Genomic DNA, 26,744 nt, shown 5'->3' on the forward strand with positions numbered 1-26,744 from the left:
CATTCGTAATTTGATGATGAAGTTAGATTTTTTAATATCTGTAACGTATATGTAATTTTAAGAAAACAGGTTAGTTATTTTAAACAATTAGTGCCATCTCTTGTTGGATAGTGGAACTGTTAAGTGGGTAAAATTTCGAATATTTACATTTGATAACAGGTGGCGCTAATATACAATGTTATAGTTATTATTTCATAAAACTAACTTTATTATTTTTATTAAACCAATGCGATACTGATGTACGTGCAAGTAAGTGTCTTGACATAGATAAGATATTGTCTTTGGGTTATTTAAATATATTTGTGTCTACACTTTTAATATTTCTGTCAACACTTGAGGCCCTTACATTAGTTTACGTGTCCGATCAGTATAAAACAGTCTACGTCCCGGCTCTGCGCCCAATGTACGCGTTACTAATAAGCCATGTAGCACACTACCAAAAAAACTTACTAATGTATAATACAATAAATAGTACAATTATTACGCTTGTATACTCACTACCTACATACTACAATAAACAATATATTATGTAGCGACACCTCATCACATCATATATAACGCTACAGTGGTGAGGTGATAACCACTTATAATCAGTCTACGCAACACGGAGCCCGTGCCCCGGGCAGCAAGTTCTGGGGACAACAAATTCAAACTTGGCAGATGAATACACAACTCAACATTTTTGACGCATCTTTGACAACTTGACCAGTGACAGACGCACGTCAAGTAAATTGTGTTCAATGCATTTGAAAATGAAGATATAACTGTTAATGAATACCATAATAATTAGAAAATACTAATTGGAGAAATTGTAAGTTAATTTGTATATTGCAAAAATGTCGGGAGAATTGTTAGTTGAGCGCCATTTTTTAGTTTTCGTCCCGCCCCAAAATCATGATACAAACAATCATACTTATGAATACAAATGTTTGTGCCGTGCGAGGAATCGGAAGGTGCGGTTTACAGGAGGTCTTGTAAACCAAGGCTATCAGATAAATTTTTGGTCAAATACACGTTCAAACCGAACCACGGTCAAAGTTGATAGTTCGAGAAAATTCTATGATACTCCACTGGTGGCCCGTAAGCGTATAATCATTAACGTAGGTACATCATTCCATTATTACGCATTATTAAAATACTAGCTACTCGCCTCGGCTTCGCACAGATGTACATGTATTATATATACCTTCCTCTTGAATCACTCTATTTATTAAAAAACCGCTTCAAAATCCGTGGCGTAGTTTCAAAGATTTAAGTATACCTACATAGGGACGGACAGACAGCGACAGCGACTTTGTTTTATACTATGTAAGAATAATGATGATGATTTACATAACTTGTTAGGACATGTCATAGTGAAGTGTAAATTAGAGTAAATGACATTACATCCGTCGATATCAGGCAGCAGGCGTGTGCTACACATGCCTGCTGCCTGATATATGTTTATTTAAAAAATTAGACGCCCCACTATAGTTTATATAAAAATTTAGCAACAACATACTATAAAAAATATATTATACACTGATATCATAAAGCAAATAAACACTACGTTTTAGGAGTTGACACTACAGCCGCCAGTACTGATCATCTGCTTGTTCCTTACCCATTCTCAAATGACGTTTTTTTATGCTACGATGGTGGCAAACAAGCATACGGCCCATCTGATGTTAAACGGTTAGCGTAGCCTATGGACACAAAGTCCTAAGGGTGCTATAAACCAAAACACTACACTCGTGTATATAAGGTTTATTGGTCGGTTTCAAATACAGGTACAGGTACAAAAAAATATTTTATTTCGGACTACTCTAATGCTGTTGGCCGCAGCTGGCCTTTACAGCTTTACCGGACGATAGGGGGCGAGTGCAGATGGCACTCCAAACCCGCGGAAGTACTTATGGAGCGGCTGAAGGCCAATTCTCGCTTGACGGATACGACTTTAGTCTGAGGGCACCACTAGGGGTTCGAAACTCGGCTCAGACCGTCGTAATTTCGATCCCCATTTGAATTGGACGGGGGATCGATCGGAGGGGCGCCCGGGCGCGCGCAGACGCCCGGTTGAATGCGCGATATTGTGTGTTTGAGGTCGTCGTATTCGCCGGCGAGGACGGTGTCGTGTGTGTGTAAAAATGTGGTCGGGGTGGAGAACAAAAAAATGTTATAAAGTAAAATACATATGGACTTTCTATAAAGCGAAACGTTAGCGCGTTTCAATTTTGTTACAGCGCCATCTATTGGCGCCGCATGCAAACAATACTATTTTATGGATTACAATCTACTTTAACAAATATAACCAAATGTTAGCCGCCAAATTTTTGATAAAAGCAATGCAAATTATTCGATAAGTAGATATTTAAAGTGTGTTATATATGATAATATCTATATTAATTATACTTTATAGATTTGTTAGATTTATTTCGACGACCTCGGTGGTCTAGCGGTATAGCACACCGCTTTACGTCCGATGGTCGCGGGTTCGATTCCTCGCACGGCACAAACATTTGTATTCGTGAGTATAATTGTTTGTATCGGTCTGGGTGTTTTCTATATATAATATGTATGTATTTACGAAAAAAAAAAATCTATGTATTTATATCAGTTATCTAGTACCCGTAACACAAGCTGTAGCTAGCTTAACTTGGGTCTAGATGGCGCTGTGTGCATTGTCCTGAGATTATTATTATTATTATTTGTTATATAATAATAATCTCAGGACAATTAAAATAGAAACATTAAGTTGTCTGATTTAAAATAAATAAACAAAAAATATCCAGTAAGTTGCTATTTGTATATTTGATTATATATTTTTATATTTCTGCATAATGTATTGTGTAATTTAATAATAATATTTAGGGGGCGTCCATAAATTACGTGAGATGTTTAAGGGGGGAGGGGGTCGAGTCAAATCTCATCTAATCTTACGTTGGAAAGAGGGGGGTCTCGGCAAAAATCTCATAATTTTTTTTCTGATTGAAACAAAAAAAAATTGTACTATTTTATTCTATAAAATCCAGAATGTACACGCTTATTACACTTATAACTCTCAGCAATATTGATTACTAGTCTTAACTAGTCGTAAATAAAAGTACGAGGCAATTTTTTTTCTTTTTACAATAACAATCCAACGCGGTTGCGTAAGAAACACACATTTTGAAGAATCTCACGTGAGACGGGGGTAGTATTGGGGGTTGAATAAAATCTCGCGACATCTCACCAAGAGGGGAGGGAGGAACAGAAAATTAAAAAAAGCACCAAAAGTAATTTATTTTCGCCCTCTTAGCAATATTTAACTAAATTGTATGCTGATTCAGTTGTATGAAACATGAATGAGAGAGCAACACTCAAACATATTCGTACAAAGGTATTCTTGTGATAACTGTTATCAGAGTCCATTATCAACTGATAATGTAAACGTGACTCTATCCACAAATTTGCGCGAATTTTTATCATTTTTTTTATAACGAATTCTATATTGATATACAATTACTAGCTTAAAGAAGACATATATACATATTAACTACTAAAAACCATAGCAAGCAAAGCCATACGACGAATACAAGCTATAGCATTACGACTCACGACTAGGAAATGTGTTTAAAAGAAATTTCACCAATAAATAAACAAAAAATAACTTTGAACAATTAACACAGCGCCATCTAGTCTCACTGTAAGCAGAGCTCATATGTGACAACTGATATAAATATTTAGATATAATGTAGAGATATACATACATAGTATAGTATATATATATATATACTATGTGTATATTTTTGATGGCGCTGTGTTAATTGTTATAGAAAACACACTGAGCGATACAACAGTCATACATCATCAATGTTTGTATCGTACGAGGAATCGAACCCGCTGCCATCGCAACTAAAACGTGCTAGGCCATCGAGGTCGTCTAAATAATTATTATGGATATAATTTGTTAATTTTAATTAAGAGTCTTTCATGAGATAAGCCAGTCATCATTGCCCTTAACTAACTAACTAACTAACTAACTTAACTATATTAGAAGGAGCACATTGACCGCTATTAAAAAATAAAGGTTGATGGTAAACAGTCAAAATTTAGAGTTGTATATATTATTTAAAACCGAATCATAACTTTAAAAAAAAATTGTTTAAAAAATCCCTTATCGTTGAATGGTATGAAAAATAGATGTCCGATTTTCAGACGTTTATATATTAGAAGAATCTAAGAAGAAATATAAAAATATTATAAAAAAATCAACTTACCTGATGGTACTTTTTAGTGACCGAAGTCATGAACTCAGGGTCCGGACTTAAACTCCGCATCGTGGGTAACACTTCCTCGATCATTTTTATTTTATCTGTCCCTTTTGATTCGATATAAACTCACTCCAAAGTTAATAAAAAATGCTTTAGTTTATTAGATAACAAAGTTATAATTGTCTATGGTAATACACTTCACTAAACACTGGTTGGTTACAACGAAAAGTAAACACCACGCACATAAAAAAGAATTGGAAAGTTCTTTTTTTTAAACGTCTTTTATAGGCACAGTTCGAAATTTAATATTTTTATTACTTCAGTAAATATTGTACGTATCTATTCTTTTTTCGAATAATCTTATTGGATTTCAAGGATTATTCAAAGCCGTAAAGTTATATATGAAAAAAAAACTAATATAACTTATTTACTATTAATTAATTGTTTTTATAGATTCTAAATAGGAACTATTTGTTATTTTATAATGTTCTAATTTATATATATTTCTTCACAATGTTTCTAAATTTGAATATTACTTTTTTTAATAACAAAGTAATTGTCAATTCGGAAATAACTTCGCCAGTTATTTATCTTTATTTTATTTAACCTGATGTAGACTTTATTGTCTACAGAATACAACACGTATTTCGTTGTGCAATAAAATCTCCGTTATCTGTAAAAAAAAGAAAACTGTTTTTAGATACTTCTAGAATATTTAATTTAATAAATAATATTTCATTGGCTTTTGTACTTGATTTTGTTTATTTGAACTTCAAAGATAAAAGCGTAAGGTTAGTTAATAATAGATACGTAACACTCTACATTTTATATATTTAAAGTCAATCATATAATCATCATAAATGCTATTTCTTTCTTTCGAGTGGCTCCACTGAAAATCAGCGCTGCAGTGACACGCTGCGGCACCAGCTGAGTGGACGCCTTTTCAGCTCAAAGCGAATAGTTATTTTTTAAGTTTTTTTTTTATATTTTTACTCTGTACTATGATGCTGAATAAATGATTATTATTATTATTATAATTTAAGATTTTATATATAATAATAATAACCCTAGACAATCCACACAGCGCTATCTAGGCCCAAGTTAAGCAGAGCTTGTGCTATGGCTACGAGGCTATTGATAGAAATATATACATACATTTTTTTGTCAATACCTACACAATATATATAGAAAACATCCATACCGATACAAACAATTAGACTCATGAATACTAATGTTTGTACCGTGCGAGGAATCGAATTTGTATACCGGGAGTAAGGCGGTGTAAGTTATAGTTTGGCCACTTGTCTATATGTGTCAATTATTATGATATTACTCATTAACTATCCGCTGACTGAAACACGGATGACAAATTATTCCGAAAGAAGGTGGCAGGTCATGGCAGATGGCTCGGTTAAAACTAAACAAATCATAATGTAATTTGACGTGTAGATAGATTGTCAGAGTTGTATTACTACAATGGATATATGCTGTCTTAAATCTAAAAAAAATAGGCAAAGCCAAGATTGTCAGGTAGTTAATGAGTTTGTTATTAATCTAGTTTAACACCTCACTAAACGTTCCCAAGTCACAAAAGATATAAGGTTATCGTAATTAAAACAAAAACATTACTGATGCCTACTGCAAAATATTACAATCTCTCAAAATAATAAAATCACATTTCGTATAAAACCGTATAAACAAGTTTCCTTTATCGTTTTGTTCAAACCACAAAATGGCGGTCAAAAAAATGGCGGCAAACTATAATGACAGTTTCGCGATTACATACAGCTTTGGTATTATAAATAATTACATAATTTGTCCTTCGTATTGTCAAATTAAAGATAACAATGAGTGTAAAAATGGCGATTGAAGTAATGATTAAATATTTAACAATTTGGTTTGAAACTATATTGAGATAAGATACTTTTCTTATCTGCATTTAGAGTATTGTTTGCACGTATTTATAGTTATTGCCCAACAATTAATTAAGCAATAGTAATTAAGTACCTGTTTAAGTATTCATTAACATACTAGTTTTATGCCCCGGCATTGCTCGAGTTCTAATAACTTTGTAAGGAAATTTACACGCTGTAAAAACTCGTCCGCGTGTGTACCACAGTCTCACCTATTTCAGCCGCCAAGTAGCTTGTTCTTTATCTATGGCTAGGTTAGATATTGGATATGGCTTATTTATTTTATTATTCAAGTAACTATTCATTTATTTATATCAACTTTGCTGCCTAGCAGTTTCTATTCACTCAAAATTCTTAAAAACGTAATGATGAATAATATTTATTTAAAAGCACGCCAGTTATATGCTCATTCTTCTTGTGATGAGTCTGCGTTCCTAATGAGTGGTAGAATAAAAAAATATGACTATAAATCAATAGTGCTTCATCGTCTCAGCCCGGAAGATGTTCACTGTTGAACAGAGGCATCCCCCAAGGATCTCCACGACGATCGGTTTCCATACAAACTTACGTCCCCTATTTTATTTTACTACCTACAATAATAACAAATAACAACAATTTTTGCAAACTTTGAATGTCATATTTATGTATATTTAATCAACAGCCTAAATATAACTTCATATATATATAAGCTACTACTCTAAAATGACGATGTTTCCATATAACCTTTCATCTCCCCTTTTCAACCCCTTACAACCCTTTTTTCGCATTAAAAACTGTTTGCTTTCTTTGGGTCTAGACTATCTTTATAATCAATAATAATAAATCGCTTCTGTAGTTTTGGCGTGAAAATGAGACAGACAGACAGATTTACTTTCGCATTTATAACATTTGTAAGGACAAGTGTGCGAAATTTTGGTGAAAAGTGGTACAAAGTTATTGCTTGACGCATCATCTCAGCCCGGAAGACGTCCACTGCTGGACATAGGCCTCCACCCAAAGCTCTCCACGACGATTGGTCCTGTGCCGCATCCAATGTCTTCCTTCCCATAATAATGGTTACATAAGTTATAATAAGCAGTTATTTGATACTGCTTATATTCATTCTAATATGTTTAGATTTATAGCGGGAATACTAAATGATTCTGCTAAATTACAGCACCTTATATCAGTGATAGCGTGATGACCAATTCTTGTGTAGGGTGATCATTATCACCTCATCACTGGCGTTATATATGATGTGATGATATGCCGCTACATTGTTTGTTTCCTGTGGTATCTAAGTTGTGAGTATACAGATGGTGTATTACATTAGTAAGTTTATTTGATAGTGTAAAACCACGAATTAATACGAAATGAGGGTAGATCGAACTAAATGTCGGCATTTTTTTTTTCGTACTCTAATGTTCTTGGCCGCAGCTGGCCTTTACAGCTTCACCGGACGATAGGAGGCGAGTGCAGATGGCACTCCAAACCAAAGGAAGGACTTATGGAGCGGCTGAAGGACAACTCCCCTTGACGGATACGATTTTATTCTGAGGGACCCCCTAAGGGTCCAAACCTCGGCCCAGGCAGTCATAATTTCGATCCCCGGTTGAATTGGACTGGGGATCGATCGGAAGGGGTCAAGTGTTGTATTTATTACAACAGGGATATACTCCAGCAATGTGGACCGATGATCTGGGCAAGATAGCTGAAAGGCGTTGGATGTGAGCAGCGTAGGACTGATCGTCGTGGAGATCTTTGGGGGAGGCCTTTGTTCAGCAGTAGACATCTTCTGGGCTGAGATGATATATGTATATATAAATAGATGGTTTGACCTGACCATTTGGTAACGAACGCTTTTGACACATCTGTTTGTTTTTCCCTCCAAAAAGTACTAATAAATTATAGAATATACTTAAGTTTCAAAATGTATATACATCTCTATTCAAAGCGACATATATCAGAAATAATAAAAAAAATTGCGATAAAAAATCTTATTACTACGGAGATACGATCTATTTTTATTTATCAAGCAATCGTTGGGAATATCCGACCTCTGTACTGCGTGACGTAACACGGACGTAAACATACGTAATCGTAATTATATGTAGGTATGTAAGTATGTTGTTCGAAATTCAAACACCTGTCAATGTGTGTGGCGCTAGTGCGGCTAGTTCATAGTCGTACGCACAATAGTTCGTGACTCGGAGTGCTTAATTTAGTTCGCGGATCTTTTGCGAAATAGTTTATTCATTTTCGACTTAAGCAATGAGCTGCCCAATCTCTAGAGTCCTAAATCTATAAATGTCTAGTTTCAACTTCAACTGTTATATAACCCTGCTAATATTTTATTTAGTACAATAATAACTTTTATATTTTTATGAAACGAACTAAAGAGAGCACTTACGAACTAGTTGGTTCTCAAATTATATTACTCTACTAGTGTAGTAGGTACACTATATGTTGTTTCACGGAAAATTAGTTTTGTGGCATATAATTTTGTTCCAACACTGAATTATTACTACCAGTGACCACTTTGTCAAGAAAAAAACAGGTTTCTATATAATTACTTATTAATACATTATGATTGGAATTTATTGGCAATATAGATATTCCTTTTTAAGAAAGAGATAGAAGATAAATGCATGCATTATTGGCTTAAGTGTCATTCGTTTGTTTACTACGTTCGACTTGTTCATACTGGCTGAATGTTCAGAATGAAAAAAAACTTTTAATTTTTTATCTATCCAAAACTAGTTACAAATGACATAACATTGTGCAATATTAACCTAGCCTACATAATTAATAAGTTTACCATTTAAAAAAGTAAACATAGATAATAAATACTTACACGATAAGATTATTATATCATACAACAGGAAGATAAACACTGCACAGATTAAACTTCAAAATACAATTTGAAAATAGAACAATGGACCAAATGTGCAAAGTAACCTGTAAAGGTTGAAAAGCCGCGAAAATCTATGGTACGATGCGACGGAACGTGTATACGTAATTTAGCAGCGTTATACTGTACGAAATATACGATCATATGCAAAGACGGATAGCAAAAGACTGAATAAAGTATAAATATGATATGACGACATTGAATCCGTTTGACATGTAGTATTACTGTGATAATGGGTGATAACACAAGCCAAGCATTGGGTCTCCAATTTTTATAAGCAAATGATAAAGTTATCATTTTAGAAACGATAAAAATTAATAGTTTTTAAACGATCTTCGTATGATGGCGGATTTAATTGAAAACAACGTAGCATCTGTACAAATAGACGTGTTGTTTGTTTGTTTATTATATTATATATCTACTTATGATGTTAACATAATGAGTAGGTAGATATATGTTAATAAAAAACATTTGGTCATATGGTTTTCTGATTACAATATTCTACCTAATATTGAAGACTTTGACAAATGAAGGTCAAACCCGTCCATTTACAATTAATATTAAAATTAGGTAACAATTTCAAAATATCTTTATTCATGTAGGTCTATTACATACTCTTATGATCTGCCGTCAGTTCGGAATGATTTCGAGATGAAAACTGACAAGAAATTTAGCTCGTGTTTTCAAATGAGCTCGTGCATGATTACAAAAGTGTAGATTCATTTTAAAATCAATTAAGAAGAAACAATTAGTGTTAAAAGGACAACTAATCAGTGGTAATCGTCAATATACATATATATGTAGGTAAAGGAAATAAAAACTTCTGCGAACATTTACCCATGCCGCCGCGACAACTGGCTATTAAAGTGAAGAGGATTGTCAGTAATGGAGACCAGCCGACGACCTCATCGCTAGCAATGTACCACTGGAGTTCGACCTCAACGCGGTTCCCCTTGGAAACCAAGTGATCACATCACGTTATCATGTGGCACCCGTGATACTCATGCGTTGCTATTCCCGAGGACTAAGATGTCACGCCTCTTACAACCGAAACATCTTACAATGCTTGGCTGCAATAGGTGAGACTGAGTTTACGGAGACGACTCTCATTATCCTTTTTTATTTTAACACTTAAAGATAACATTTTTACAAATTTTGAATGTTATATTTAATCACTATCTTAAAAATAACAACCCTTTTTTTTGCATTAAAAATAAGCCCATGTTCTTTCGCACAGTTTAGACTATCTATATATATAGTGTACTAAATTTGATATAAATGGGTTCAGTAGTTTTGGTGTGAAAATGAGGCAGACTGACAGACAGAGTTACTTTAGCATTTATAATATTAGTTATTTTATACCACGATGGTGGCAAACAAGAACACGGCCTATCTGATGGTAAATGGTTACCGTGGCCTATGGACACCTGAGATACCAGGGGTGTCACGTGCGCGTTGCCGACCCTTAAGAAACCTTAATATACCCATCTTAGAAAACCCCATGCTGTAGTCTCTAGAAAAAAGCTCGCTAACCTAGCGAGCTTTTTTCTTTTCATTTTCACTTCGTATCGTTCATTCCACAACGTAAGTGTACACGGGAGGAAGCTCCTCTGAAACCGCACTGTCTGAGACCACTTAAGGTCTTGTAATGAAATTGGATGGAAATAAAACACAAATATACAGAAAGGGATATATTTACCAATATTCAATAGACCAACCATAGTGTAACGGCCAGAAACTGAAAATAATAGACATTAGAATCAAAAGTAATGAAGGAAAAAAAAAATTAAATACCTACATTATTATTCACACAGCGTCGTCTGGTTCCACGTTATGCCGAGCCTAATACTTAAATACATTTGTTTTTAATAAATACATCTATATAATACTAGCTGTCCCAACAAACGTTGTCTTGCCTTAAAATAAAATAAAAAAATTACTACTACCTCTAACAATTAGGGGGATGAAAAATAGATGTTGGCCGATTCTCAGACCTACTCAATACGCTCACAAAATTTCATGAGAATCGGTCAAGCCGTTTCGGAGGAGTATGGGAACGAAAACTGTGACACGAGAATTTTATATATCTATACATCTATACATATAAATAAAATTGGAGTTAAGTCTGTTTGTAATATTGAAATAACTGTTTTTTACTACATACATATGAATATAACGGTACATACCATACACCAAAACATTTTATTCCTTCGCTATCCTACCATTTCAGTTATATAAAAAATCATTACCTTTTAACAACCCGCCGTGTCGTAGACTCGAAGAGATACTGTGGGTGTTGCCTTTTCTTCTTCAATCTCTTCTGTTTCCGCTTCCTCTCGTCTGCTTTCTTCTGCAAGTATTCCTCCAACGCCTTTTGACTTGATGAACTACCATTACGTTTCTTTGCGCTCGCTATAAAATCATCACATCATATTTATTTATAACAATCTAACCCCGATTGTAAATGTATTATACACAGGGGCGTAACTACCGCTATATCTGCCGTATCAAAAATACCACGGGGCTGCGGCACCGCACCACCCCCAACGTGCTTAAGCAAAAAACCCGGATTTTTTTTATTTCACAAATGACAAAAGTAAAAAAACTGTTTCTTTTTTTCCCGCATCAGCTATAAATGATTTCATAAATCAGTTTGCCGAAAAAAAGGCAAGAAAAGTGTATAATTAACTTGAGTTATTTGTAAAAAATTAGGAAAAAGTGACAGATATGATATGATGAATAAATATTTCTTTTAATTTTATGTATTTTTTTTTCATTCATGAGAAATCTTTACCCTTCGTAAGGGCCCAATAAAATTTTATACGCTACTAACTCACTCTATCTATTGCTAAAAACTGTATTAAAATCCGTTGCGTAGTTTAAAAGATCTAAGCGAACAGACAGCGGAAGCTTCATTTTATACTATGTAAAGATTATCTATTGCACCAATATTAAACGTAGATATGCAATAAAAAAACAATTCCCATAGATGACCCATTGTCCTTATGACACTGAAAAAAATTCGTCAAAAACTTACTTTCCAAGTTGTAATCATCAAAAAGGACATTGCTCTTTGAAGAGTACTTTCTTTCAAATTCGTGCAGCTAATGAATATGAGATCAGGTCAGTTGTCATGATGTATTAACTGGCCAGACCTCACGTTTATCCTACCATCCTCCACTGGTGCTCCGCCAAGTAAACCTCTAGCGCAGACAGGAACGTCATTCCATTACCATACGTTAACAAAACAATCTCCTTTGCCCCAAAGGACTGTAGCCAACATGGTTGTCATAACGACAATAATAAAATGCGTCAAAAACTTACTTTCCAAATTGTAATCATCAAAAAGGCCATTCCTCTTTGAAGAGTATTTTCTTTCAAGTTCGTGCAGCATATTACAAAGATGTATAATCACTTTGCTTTGCTCCAACACGTTCGTATAATAATAAAACATGACGGTAGGTGGTGCCTGGTTACTTTGGTTCTTTTCAAACTTCTCGATGGCGAAATGAAAAACTTCCAACATTGTTTGGTAGCGAGAAATTATCACATGCGGTAAGTAACCCATTTCACCAATGAACATGAGGTTAGGTCAGTTGTCATGATGTGTTAACTGACCAGACCTCATGTTCATCTTACCATCCTCCACTGATGCTCCGCCAATGTAAACCGCTAGCGCAGACGAGAGCGTCATTCCGTTAACATACCTTAACCCCCTTTCCCCCAAAGGACTGTAGCCAACATGGTTACCATAACGACAATAAAAAAATTCTTCAAAAACTTACTTTCCAAATTGTAATCATCAAAAAGGACATTCCTCTTTGAAGAGTATTTTCTTTCAAGTTCGTGCAGCATATTACAAAGATGTATAATCACTTTGCTTTGCTCCAACACGTTCGTATAATAGTAAAACATGACGGTAGGTGGTGCCTGGTTACGATTTTGGTTCTTTTCGAACTTCTCGATGGCGAAATGAAATACTTCCAACATTGTTTGGTAGCGAGAAATTATCTCATGTGTTAAGTAGCCGATTTCATATTCTTTGTTGTCCAAATAGAGCTGTCGAAGAGCGTAGTACGTTCTGAAGTCGACGAGTCTGAAAGAGGCAAACTTTCTTTTTTGCTATGTAGATGGCGAGCATAAGGTTTATCAGATTTTGTTTTTGGGTTTTGGGTTGTTAGTACGTTCTGAAGTCGACGAGTCTGAAAGAGGCAAACTTTCTTTTTTGCTATGTAGATGGCGAGCATAAGGTTTATCAGATTTTGTTTTTGGGTTTTGGGTTGTTAGTACGTTCTGAAGTCGACGAGTCTGAAAGAGGCAAACTTTCTTTTTTGCTATGTAGATGGCGAGCATACGGTTTATCAGATTGTGTTTTTGGGTTTTGGGTTGTTTGAGCTATTATCAGATGCTGAGACCTGTAGCACTGCGACCTACATAGATCTATTGTGCTCGCCCTTTTTCAGAGTTCGCTACCTAGACCCGTCAGGAGCACACGCGATTTAGCGCAGGAAATGCTGCGCGCGCAATCGTGAGGGATTGTATTTAACTATTTTATATATGTAGGTTTATATATTTATCCCTAATGTAAGTATGTATATCTAGTAGTATAATAAATAGTGTCTGTATGAATGTGTGCCCCCTACCCTATTCTATGTACATAAGTCCTCTCTTCTGGGGGGAAAGAGGATTGTTAGGAATGTGGATTGATAACCCCATTGCTTATATATGTCAGGTATATATGTAACCATCGTGTTAAATTATATATTTGTCACGATGGGCTAACTGACCTGACCTCATGTTCATCTTATCATCCTCCACTGGTGCCCCGCCAGCGTAAACCGTTAGCGCAGGCTGGCGCACCATTCCATTATCAACCATTAAAAAAAAAAAGTCCTCTCTTCTAGGTTGTCAGTAAGAGATTGCATTTAGCGATAAGACCGCCTTTTGTTATTATTTTACTATTTACTGTATTTTCTTATTATTTTATGTGTACACAATAAAGAGTTTTATTATTATTATTATTTTTTTTTTGTGTTCACTCTTTCGTAGTCATATCACTTCCTTTACAATTTTATTTTTAAAACTGCAGTATTTATTTTTCATAGACTCATTCACTTTCATAGACTTTTCGCTCTTCATTCTGTTTATCTACATTTACATCCACATTATTTCCTTAGTGAAAAGCGTATGTAGAAAGGCGATATTAGTATTTAAATACTGCTTTATTTCCGATGGCCGCGGGTTCGATTCCTCGCACGGTGCAAACATTTGTATTCGTGAGTATGTTTGTATATTCGGTCTGGGTGTTTTCTATGTATATTATATATATATTTACAAAAAAGTATTTATATCTATTGCCTAGTACCAATAACACAAGCTCTACTTACCGTGGGACTAGATGGCGCTGTGTTAGTTGACCAGGGTTATTTATTTATTTAATTCATATGGCAAAACAACGTTTTCCGGGTCAGTTATCATTAAAAAAAAAACTTACGCAGCTCGGAAGGTCATGTGCAGGAAGTAGCACGTCTGATGGTTCATATCTCCAGTTTGCACATGTCCGTGGTATCTTAGACCTGGCTTTTCACTAATGTTACGAAATTCGGCTTCCAGATCCTCAAGTTTAAAAGGTTTATAGTCTAAACACCATTTAAGGGCAGAAAGCAAATTTAATTATTTATATCTTAATCCTCACTTCCTTACAGACAGACAGAATTACTTTCGCATATATAATAATTAATAATTTAATAATTATAAACGCGAAAGTTTGTGACTATGAATGTTAGTTACTCTTTCACTAAAAGTACTGAACGGATTTTGATGAAACTTTACAGTAATATAGTTTATGCGTCAAAATAACATATAGGCTATATTTTATTATTGAAATTTAATAAGGGTGAAACAGCAAAATTTCAGGCACAGCTAGTATATTATAAATGCTAAAGTAACTCTGTCTATCTCGCTGTCACGTCAAAACTTTTGATTAATACCAGCTGCTGAGTTTCACCACCGTACCACCCGCCAGAAACTGAAATACCATCCTGATCATCTGGATGAATGGCGGTCTTCCACAGTGCGTTCTAGAAACTTTTTGCCTCGCACAACCACATTGTGGAATCACCTTCCAGCAATGGTATTTCCGAGCCGATACGATATTGAAACCTTCAAGAAAAGAGCTTATTCCTTTTTAAAAGGCCGACAACGTACTTGCAATTCCCCTGGTGTTGCGGGTGCTCATGGGCGGCGGTAATCACTTACCATCAGGTGAGCCGCATGCTCGTTTGTCCCCTGTGTTATAAAAAAAAAAAACTACTGAACCGATTTAAATGAAATTTGGTACACAGATAGTTTAGACCCTGAGAAAGGACATAGGCTACTCTTTTTAGTCTCCGTATCTGTATCCGTCAGACAGGATTTGGCTCTTAGTCGCTCCAAAAGTCCTCCCTTTGGTTATGGTGCCATCTGCACTCGCCCCCTATCGTCCGATGAAGCTGTAGGCCAGCTGCAGCCAACAGTATTAGTTAAAAAAAACGCCATACCATGTGAATTGGTGTCATTCTGCAGTCTGTAATACGTGGTATCACTGAGTTGATGCTCCAACTTTTTCATTTCAGAATCATCCATACATATCGCGGTTCGTATCCACGACACTAAAAATCACAAATTTGCAATCGGTTCAGTAGTTTAGGAGTCCATCGCGGACGAACAACATGACACGTAATTTATATATATAAAGATAATTTTCAATTGACGATCTCGGTAGTCTGGCGGTCGGACGACCTCGGTCTAGCACACTGCTTTACGACCGATGGTCACGGGTTCGATTCCTCGCACGGCACAAACATTTGTTCTCATGAGTATGATTGTTTGTATCGGTCTGGGTGTTTTCTATGTATTTACGAAAAAATAATATTTATGTACTGGTGGTTCAGTTATCTAGTACCCATAACACAAACTTTAGCTAGCTTAACTTGGGAATAGATGGCGCTGTGTGAATTGTCCTGAGATTATTATTATTATTATTATTTTAATTGGGATTTTAAATGGTATACCTACATTTTTTTTAATGCTCTGCCCACATAGATCTCTATTTGCAGAATGGTTGACTGGGAGAAAATACCTCATGGTGTTACGTCCTCCATATGCATCTATATTTGTGTATTAGTGCATAAAAGATTTAATAATATATTAATATTAAAATAACAAAATATATAATGAAATATATACTTACAAAACACAATAAGACTCCACGATATAGCAGTCGACATCTTGCATATGAGTAATTGTTCCATACTATTAAATTAATAATTTATTATGCATTTAAATTAACCAATTATCGATTTATGTACTAGCAATCTCACCCGGCTTCGCACGAAGGTAGTGTGTGTAAGAGGTCGTACAATCTCGTGCCGCGGTGTTTGTTACCAAACTCCTGCGAAACTACTTTACTGATTTTTATGAAATTTTATATACATACTAGCTGTCCCGACAAACATTGTTTTGCCTTAAAATAAAAAATAAAAATTTAGGGGTGGACTACCCCTAACTAAAATAGATGTTGGCCGATTCTCAGACCTACTCAATACGCTCACAAAATTACATGAGTATCGGCCAAGCCGTTTCGGAGGAGTATGGGAACGAAAACTGTGACACGAAAATTTTATATATAAGATTTAGTAGTCTGAGAGTCGGCTTCTATTTTCATACCCCTAAGTGATAAAAGTTGTCTACCCCAAACATATTTATTTAATTTATTCGATAAACTTTTTTATTTTAATTTTTTATAATATGATTTTATTTAAATTTTTTTAATGAAGTAAATTTTTGTAAGTTTTCTATAAAGTGGCATTAAAAATACATAAAATCCCAAATTTTCCTCTTCTACCATTAACCTCTATTTTTAATTGGAATGTTAATTTATTTTACCATATAATACCATATATAATGTTTGCCGGGACAGCCAGTATATATATACATATGTATGTCATATTGGTATGATATTATAAATGCGAAAGTTTAACATCCATACGTCAGTTTAATTCCCGCGCCATACAAACATTTATATTCATATATTTATTTATTATATGTTTGATATAATAATATTAATCTTATTAATGTTATAAACGCGAAAGTTTGTTATAGATGTTTGTTACTCTTTCACGCAAAAAACTACTGAATGTATTTTGATGAAACTTTACACTAATATAGTTTATACATCAGAATAACACATAGACTATATTTTTAATTGAAATTTATTTATTAAAAATTAATACGGGTGATACACGGACACAGCTATTAGTATCCTCACTACTATTACAAATGTGTAAGTAGGTATGTTTGTTACACTTTCACGCAAAAATTACTGAACCGATCATCATGAAATTTTGTACACATATGCTTGGAGGTATTAGAATGAACATAGGATAATTTTTATTTAAAGAAACAAATATTTTTTGTAATATTTGTTTCTTTAAATATAATAGTATATAATACGTATGGCCGCGGTTTGATCCGTGTGAAATTCATATTATAATATTTATCATACTAATATAGAAAATGAAAAGAAAGAAAGAAATATGACATATGACATATTATTGTCTATATATGTCATTGTGACGCGTATTATTTATTGTACCTATTTCCACCACTCCACAATTCCTCTCAGTAACTCAAAGGTTGACTGGAAGAAATCCCTCTTCTGGGATAAGTCCGCCATTGTACGCATGTTTTTTTTTCTAAGTCAATTGTGTCCTTTTATTTATAATATTATTGTACAATAAAGTATTACAAACAAACATATATATATATATACAAAACAATATGGTATTACCGCTAGACCACTAACTCCATCAATAAAAGAATATCAGACAAATCAAATTTTAATTTTCTCCACATCAATATCAACCCCCTCAATTTCCGGTATGAAATGATTCCATTTCTCTTCCCATTTCTTATACCTCAAACTGCGTTTATAATCTTCCACGTTCTGCGCTGTCTTATTTGACTCTCTTACTCTTATTGCTTTCTTTTTGTCATCGAGTACTCCCACTATTGCATCTTGAGCCTTGGCTCTCGACTCTAGCTGTCTCAAATGACGGTCCAATACCTCAAAGAACATGTTTCTTTCCATTCTTATCTCGTTGTAATCTGTTTCTGAAGGAACAAGCACATTCTTCGATAGCTACTCCAACATTAATAATACGACGGTACGGACGGTAGGGAAAAATTCAAATTATAACGTAAAAAATTCGACACTCATAAGCGGCTGTTGTACATGAATAAATTATTTTTGAATTTTAATAATCTCAGGACAATTCACACAGCGCCATCTAGACCCAAGTTAAGCTAACTAAAGCTTGTGTCATGGGTACTAAATAACTGACACAAATAAGTCAAAATAAGTCATAGTTACAATGTCACTTAAGTTAAGTTTTATGAAATAAATGTTATTCTTATTCTTAAATACATAGATATTTTTTTTTCGTAAATACATAATATACATAGAAAACACCCAGACCGACACAAACAATCATACAAATGAATACAAATGTTTGTGGCGTGTGAGGAATCGAACCCGCGACGGAAGTAAGGCCGTATGCTAAGTGGTAGACCACTGAGACCGTCAATAGTATTTAATCATGTTTTTTAATAAATTCACTGTTTATTTTCTTATCACGTAACTACTAAACTTCCATTATGTTTTGTCTACAGACAACAATGAGGACTAGGAGGCAAAGACAGAGTATACACTTTGTCTTTGCCTCTTATACCCTTCGATCGATTTCCCGTCCAATTCAAACGGGGATCGAAATTACGACAGACTAAGCTGAGGTTCGAACCCCTAGCGGTGCCCTCAAACTAAAGTCATATCCGTCAGGCAGGAGTTGGCCTTCAGCCGCTTCATAAGGCCTTCCTTTGGTTTTTTTTACGGATGATAATGGATGATAATCTGGCTGGCTGGCGGGGCAGCAATAGAAGATGATAAGATGAGCACGAGGTCAGGCCAGTTAGCCCATCGTGACAAATTCACCAAGAATTTATCACGCGTGGTTTCCAGGGGGAGCCGCGTGGAGGTCGACCTGACATGGTACATTGCTAGCAATGGAATCATTAGTCCACATTACTAACAAGCCTCTGCCCCCTCTTGAAAGTATTACCGTGTAACACTCACTCATGTTGTGGTATGCGTAGAAATACTTTTCAACGCTGAACCCATGGTCAGTGACCTTCTTGAGGTCCGAATATTCCCTGTACAGTTCTAGCATACTTATAAACTTCTCCAGTATACCACCGGCCAGGATACCCAGCTCGTAGCTCACATATTTCTTATATTTTTCCTGCAATTTCTCAGCGTGACGCAGTTTTAGGATTACGTCTGTGAAATAGAATAGAATAGAAAATCATTTATTCAAATAAACTTTGTCATAACAATTTGTTTTTTATCTGCCACTCGTTCGGAAAGCTGTCTCATCACAAGAAGAACGAGCAAGAAACTTGTGTGTTGCTCTTATAAATAATCCTTGTAAGTTTACATTTACAAGTCGAAACGTGTGAATACAAACTACCAACCAGCACAATTTTTTTTTTGGGTCAAATATAAAAACACAATAAGATTAAATAAGTCGTAGTGATAAGAGCAGACCAGTCCCTACAAGCAGCACTCGTTCACGAGTATGACGGATGAGCCAGCCATCACTGCGCTCGACCATGTTTTAGGGAGCCCAATGACCCGGCCCACCACGCCGCCACATGTCTGGACATTTTAGTGAGCATGACTACTCATTCCACTCAATAATGTATTGTTGTAATTCAATAATGTATTATACCTAATAAAAAATGTAAACTTAATAAAAAAAATCAAAATAACTGTGTATATAATGTAATTTTATGTTATCTGTGCTATAAGTTTCTATATCTGTTGTCTAGTAAACAACACAAGCTCTGCTTATCTTGGGACTGGATGGCGCTGTGTGAATTATCCTGAGATATTATTATCATCATTACATAGTATAAAACAAAGTCGCTGTCGCTGTCTGTCCGTACCTATATATGCTTAAATCTCGCACGGAAAATCGCAACGGATTTTGAAGCGTTTTTTTTAATAGATAGAGTGATTCAAGTGGAAGGTTTATATGTATAACTAGCTGTACAAATTTAACTTTATTTTCTAAAATAAAAGTAGCCTAAGTCACTCCTTATTACATCAGCTACCTGCCAAAACAAAGTTCCGTCAAAAACGGACTAGTTATTTCAGAGATTATCCGGAACAAACAGACTGAGAGACAGACAGACAGAAATTGTAAAAAATGTTATTTTGGGGTATGTACCGTATTTATATTCATATGCATGTAGCAAAAAACGGTTATTTCAATATTACAAACAGACACTCCGATTTTATTTATATATATAGATTCGTATTAGAAACAATACATATTCAAACCTAAAGTCCATTTTTATTGAAGATCCCTTAGGGCCTTGACAGTGGTCCTTCGAGCCGGATCTTCTATTTTGTAAGTGCTAATGCGTTTTATTACATACTGTTATACAGACCTTTAACAATGTCCATTACCATTGCCTGATGTCTCCTGAACATATATCTTTGATCCCACTCCTCGTAAGGCAATTTCCTCGGTGGTTTATGATCTCTACCCTCCACGTATAGCAGTGCCACTGGAAAAATAGACAAATTTTGACAGTAGGTAGTGGAAATATTTTTTTATTTATTTCCTAGCTGTCCAGGCCAATGTTGTTTTGCCATATAAATTAATAACGCTATAAAAAAATAGGGGTTGGTGATAGAAGGGTGAAAATTTAGGGTTGTATGTATTTTTCAATCCTAAATAATAATAAAATGAAAATAAAATATTATGTCGAAAAAATAAAAAAATATATTTAGGGGTGGATATTCCTTAGGGGTATGAAAAATAATTAGTAGCCGATTCTCAGACCTATTGAATATGCATATAAAATTTCATAATAATCGATCAAGCCGTTTGGGAGGAGTATGGTAACTAACATTGTGACACGAGAATTTTATATATAAGATACATATATGACTTGGTGCGTCAAAAATTAATGTTGTGCTGTTTATTTGTTAAATGTGTACCACGTCAAATTTTAATATATAAATTTCATTTATATATTATATATTTCATTCATACATATATAAATATATTATAAATTTCAATAAAATATAGTGAAAGAATAACAAACTTTCTGCCATTTGATAAAAATCCGTTCCAGTAATTTTTTTGTACAAATGAAAGATTTATAACTTTGTCTCTTCTCTGAGTTCTCTTTTTTTTCCAAAATTTCTGTGCTATTTGATCTTAGGTATATATATAATCTGTTTATAAATCGTTTATAATTATGCATGAACTTCAACTATTATGTACTATTGTGTGTATTAAAGTTCAATAAATAAATAAATTATAAATAATGAAAATCGTGTATTTTATGCGTACGTCATAGTAGCATTATGCATGCAAAGTCTCAGCCCGATCGGTTTAAAATCGACAAAGTTTCATACAAATTTCATCCCCTATTTTATCCCCTTGGGGTAGAATTAATCAAAATCCTTTCTTAGCGGATGCCTACGTCATAACATCTACCTGCATGCCAAATTTCAGCCCGATCCGTCCAGTGGTTTGGGCTGTGCGTTGATAGATCACTACGTCAGTCACCTTTGAGTTATATATATTTAGACAACATTATAAATCACTTACTATATATAAAGAGACATATATTCAACCAAATCATTCTCGATATTAAAACTCAAACTTTCCGCGAAGTTTTGTCGCCCCATAAGTATATAGTAATAAAATATTTTAATTGTAAAAATTAATTACCGTCAAATTATAAGTAGATATAGCGAATTATCGTTAGGACTGGGCTATAGAAAACCATGAAAACCGAGCTACTGTTAATTTTAATATGTATGTATTATTTATTTATTTACTCTTTATTGCAGCAGAAGTTTATTATAATAAAAACTAGCTACCCACCCGGCTTCGCACGGGTGTACATGTATTATACACATAAACCTTCCTCTTGAATCACTCTATCTAAAAAAAACCATATCAAAATCCGTTGCGTAGTTTTAAAGATTTAAGCATACATAGGGACGGACAGACAGTGACAGCGATTTTGTTTTATAATCTATAATCTCAGGACAATTCATACAGCGCCATCTAGACCCAAGTTAAGCTAGCTAAAGCTTGTGTTGGGTACTAGACAACTGATACAAATACATTTTTTTTTCGTAAATCATACATATTATACATAGAAAACACCCAGACCAACACAAACAATCATGAACACAAATGTTTGTGTCGTGCGAGGAATCAATCCCCCGGATTGATTGCGATTTGCTGGATAGTTGGATAGTACGACTGAAGTCATTGTCCTCGCCGGGGCGGACGGTGTTGTGTGTATGAATGATAGCGTGGTAGGGACGGAACGGGTGAACGCATAGGGAAGTTAGTTTTTGTTATGGGGTCGGTGGAATCAATAAAACGTGTATTGAGCGGCGTTGACGCGTATATATTTCTTCCGTACATACTCAACCATACTGACTATAGGTAGGTTTGTATTCAATTTTCATATTAAACGACTAAATTGTAATAATTAATCAAATGTACCAATTGTGAATAGACCATCTAAAATGAAAGAAATGTTTTTATTATTTTAAACCGCCAAGAAGAATTGATAAATTTGCTGTGGGTATTTTCCACAAAACTTAGAGAAAAAATATTAATTATTAATCATTCATAGTATGTATTTTCCGAGTTTATCACATACAAACAAACAAATCCATTCATAATATTAGTTCAGATGACATTTTCTTTACAGACCAAATAACATTATGCTCAGCAGATCTATGGAAATTTCTTAAAGACAAAAAAGATATTGAATCTGTTAAATTACTCTTAAACGCCACGGCTGATTTAGTCCTCGACACAGATGTTAAAATTGAGAAGCTTGAATATATAAGGCAGGACAATCTTCGATCAGCACCGTTCGAAACTGGCTACATTATGTATACAATCCAAGAAGAATATAGAAAGATGGTTGATAAGTACAACTTTACTATAACTTTGGGGGTTAGACTGTATCTGCATGAGATAACGTTGCATTTACTTGAGATTGAACGACATTATTGGCAGATTGAGCATTACTCCAACATGCTGCATGAGATTGAAAGGAAATATGCAGTTACACCAACTACAACAAAGGGAGATCCAAACTTGAATAGAACAACAACGAAACGTACTAAAACAACATCAAAAACAGATGCGACTTCTACAAAACCGCGTGGAGATAAACCTTTCTTTTCTATTGCAACGCGAGAGAAGAGGACGAAACGAAGGAAACCGAAAGGATTGAATCAATTGCAGAAAATTATATACGACATGCACTCGACTAAGAGGAGAACGACGAGATGGTGGTGGCCCATAGAGTATGGATGGGAAATAGATTATGAATGGTAACATCGTAGGTATCAATAAAGACGCCATCGCTTTTGGGTAGATTATAGATGTTTATTTTGAGAAAATGTTCATTGTCATGTATGCTAATAAATAAAAAATATAAATATATTCTTACAACTACAATGACAAATGGCAAGAATGATGATGACAAAGACGGCGTCAAAAGTCCACACACTTGTGAAAACAACATTTAACTAAAGAATAGAGAATATATTCCAATCGAACGTGCCAGGGGAAGAATATATCACTCCTCTTGCTGTTTAATAATACAATGATTAGAATAATAAAGATTTAAAAAGAATATTGTAATGTTTTTTATTTACGTAACGTATAATCATAATGAACATGCGAGATTTACCTAAAAACAAAAAGCAAGCGGAAGCTTTATTTTTAATAATTCTGCAGTAGAATCTATAAACAAATGAATCGAAAAATGTATCAATCTAAGTATATTATCAATAGTAACATTTCGTTGCAGGTATTTTATCTGCTTCTACGGATATCACACCACTAGAAAAGAAGATATTAAAGGATATATCTTGGGCTGTGAAGTTGAAATTATTAAGCGATACTACAGAAGAAGAAAAGAAGAAAACACACAGAAATATAGGTGTTGCAGCTTTAATTTCACCAAGACGTTCAATTTACGCTACCGATGATATGAATACTGAAAGAAAAGCGTATGTAATACCACTAGTTATATCAAAAAAGAATCTAGTAACCGAAGAAAGTATATGTGCCTACAAACATATGTACGATAAATCGACAAAAGGGACAATAGGACCTTTGAAACTGAGAAGATTTTATGAAATAGAGAAGAAGAAAGAAACAAATAAACGCGATAGTAACAATAAAGATTCTGCAATACCATTTGAAGAAACACAACACAATAAACAAAATTTTGATAAGCAGTTACCAATGAGACGCCAAGAGGATATCGAAGCTACAATAACTAACGTACCACAGAATACAGATGATACCGACATGAAGAAGAAGTTGTTTAGTTTAATGCATGAATCTATAAGAGACAGTGATCTTAAAATAAAGAGAGCACAACTTCTTAAACACAATTATGAAAATTCCTCAGTTTTCCAAATCGGTTACCTTATGGGAGATATCACAGACAAATATAATATAATGACAGATGTATCGATGACAATGAAAGAAAACTTTAATGAATGGAAACCAATGGAGCATATAAATGCATATGAGCAGATTGCTAATCAAGCAATCGAAGTGAGCCACCTCATAGATTTGATTAAAACCATTCATAAACAAAATGGAACCGCATTATAAAATATTGGTCTAACCAATTCTATTACAAAATTACCAAACCTACAACTTTAGGCATACATAGTGTTGGATTACAATCCAGTTTTGTATCAAACTACATGCTCCTAATCATATTCTTGTTTCGATTGTAATTTTTATTATATACTAATAAATAAATAAATAAATTGAAGAATTTTGAAGGAGTTTTGAGTTTTTTATTGTTACTTTAATAAAGATTGATTCATCTTATAGCGTTTTCAATTAACTATCAACATTTTTTTATTGAAATAAATAACAATTGCATTCATAATTGTACCTATAAATAATTGTCTAAAAATAGTATCTTCTAGTTTATTTATTTCTTCTTATTCTTATCTCATTATTGTAATTTTTTATATTATGTCTAAGTAATAGTTTTCCATTTTAATTTCTTTTTCTTTTACATGATGTACTAGTATTAATGCGTTATTATTTGAAGCAACATTGAATCAAAGAATGCATTTGATTCTACAAATATAGTATTGGTATTATTTATGGTAATCAACTCTTTTCAATTCCAGGTACTATAGCCACTTCTATGAATATATCATCGCTTGAGAAGAGCATTCTTAAAGATGTATCTTGGATTGTCAAATTGAAACTACTAAAAGAATTCACTGAAACACAGACGGACAAAATAAGGAGAGTGGGCATTGCGTCATTGATACTTCCTAGACAATCAGTTTATAGAATGAATATAATAGACATCTACAAAAGAAGAACTCATGTAAAACCTTTTAGTATACCTAAGAAAAATACTGAAATTAATCATATTTTAAATAATCGTAAAGGAATAATAGCAGGAGAAATGAGTAAAGACAATACTAAATTAGCAAATCCTAAAACTAAAAACAATATAGAATATATGAAATATTACAATGAGAACCATGCTGTTTCATCTGAAAACGTAGATGCAAATCAATTATTACCAAATCATAAAACAAGAAAAGAAGTGTCTAATACATATTCTCAAAGGAATATCAAAAGTCAAGAAGCTATTAAAAGTGAAACATTATCTGAAGCAGCACGTTTTAAAGAGAATAGAAAAGCATTATTAATAAAAAGACAACAAGACAGTGCAGAAACTACAACAACACTATCAGAAACGGATACTACAGAAGATACAGACATGAAAATGAAACTGTTCAGACTAATGTACGAAACTGTCAAAGATAGCGATTTAAAAACAAAAAGGGCTGAACTTTTTCAGATGTACTATCAGAATTCAACGGGCTTCCAAATAGGTTACCTTATGGGTGATCTGACTGATAAATTCAATGTAATGACAGATATATCTTTGACATTAAGCAGATATTATGATGAGTGGAAACCAATTGAACACATAAATGCTTATGAGCAAATGTCGAACGATGCAATAGAAATAAATCATATGGTTGATTTAATATTCCACGTTCATAACACTAATGCTACAAGTGAATAATATGATTTATTGCGAATAGACTGCGTTCCGGACACATTCCATTAAATAAATTTGCTTATTTAATGAAAAAAAAGATATCCCCTAATTGTGAAGCTTGTGGAAAAGAAGAAGATCTGCATCATATTTTAATGGAATGTGTTCGTAACGCATATAAAAGAGAATATACCATCCAAGCTTTAATGTTAAATAGGTTAGACGTAGGAGTATTCCATGAAATATTGGCAGAACCAGCTTCCGATGCAGCCAAGTTATTGTTCTGGATGGTATCATATTAGATTAAGTTTTTTTAGTTTATTTTTGTTAATTAGTATAGGTACGATGGGATTGTCATCGTCACATTATGTGCACAAAAATCCCAAAAAAAAAAATAAAGAGAAAAAAAAAAATAATAATATGATGGCAGTTGGACACGATTCCTTTTTTGGGCAAATTTGTAAAGATCTTGAAAGTATTAACATTGCGCATGCT

General features: G+C 34.0%; 4 protein-coding genes across 4 annotated transcripts; 3 read left to right on the plus strand and 1 right to left on the minus strand.

Annotated features, from left to right (window-relative positions):
• The first annotated feature begins 725 nt into the window (after nucleotides 1-725).
• LOC131849015 (uncharacterized) lies at nucleotides 726-24,916 on the plus strand. The gene is made up of 2 exons (XM_059198991.1): nucleotides 726-811; nucleotides 24,003-24,916. The coding sequence occupies exon 2, from the start codon at nucleotides 24,185-24,187 to the stop codon at nucleotides 24,818-24,820; it is 636 nt and encodes a 211-aa protein (XP_059054974.1). The 5' UTR covers nucleotides 726-811; nucleotides 24,003-24,184; the 3' UTR covers nucleotides 24,821-24,916.
• On the plus strand, nucleotides 8,580-26,744 carry LOC131849013 (uncharacterized). The gene is made up of 2 exons (XM_059198990.1): nucleotides 8,580-8,681; nucleotides 25,357-26,744. Exon 2 carries the CDS (start codon nucleotides 25,374-25,376, stop codon nucleotides 26,274-26,276), a length of 903 nt encoding a protein of 300 aa, XP_059054973.1. The 5' UTR covers nucleotides 8,580-8,681; nucleotides 25,357-25,373; the 3' UTR covers nucleotides 26,277-26,744.
• LOC131849050 (uncharacterized) lies at nucleotides 10,731-16,303 on the minus strand. The gene is made up of 6 exons (XM_059199036.1): nucleotides 16,267-16,303; nucleotides 15,575-15,685; nucleotides 14,530-14,674; nucleotides 12,817-13,131; nucleotides 11,285-11,443; nucleotides 10,731-10,773 (listed from the first exon to the last, which is right to left on the minus strand). The coding sequence occupies exons 1-6, from the start codon at nucleotides 16,301-16,303 to the stop codon at nucleotides 10,731-10,733; spliced, it is 810 nt and encodes a 269-aa protein (XP_059055019.1).
• LOC131849051 (uncharacterized) lies at nucleotides 21,940-23,680 on the plus strand. Its single transcript, XM_059199037.1, has 2 exons — nucleotides 21,940-21,970; nucleotides 22,887-23,680. The coding sequence occupies exons 1-2, from the start codon at nucleotides 21,940-21,942 to the stop codon at nucleotides 23,522-23,524; spliced, it is 669 nt and encodes a 222-aa protein (XP_059055020.1). The 3' UTR covers nucleotides 23,525-23,680.

Source organism: Achroia grisella, unplaced genomic scaffold (genome assembly GCF_030625045.1).
Source record: "Achroia grisella isolate CSIRO2021 unplaced genomic scaffold, CSIRO_AGI_Agris_v1 utg628, whole genome shotgun sequence".
Classification (NCBI taxonomy): domain Eukaryota; kingdom Metazoa; phylum Arthropoda; class Insecta; order Lepidoptera; family Pyralidae; genus Achroia; species Achroia grisella.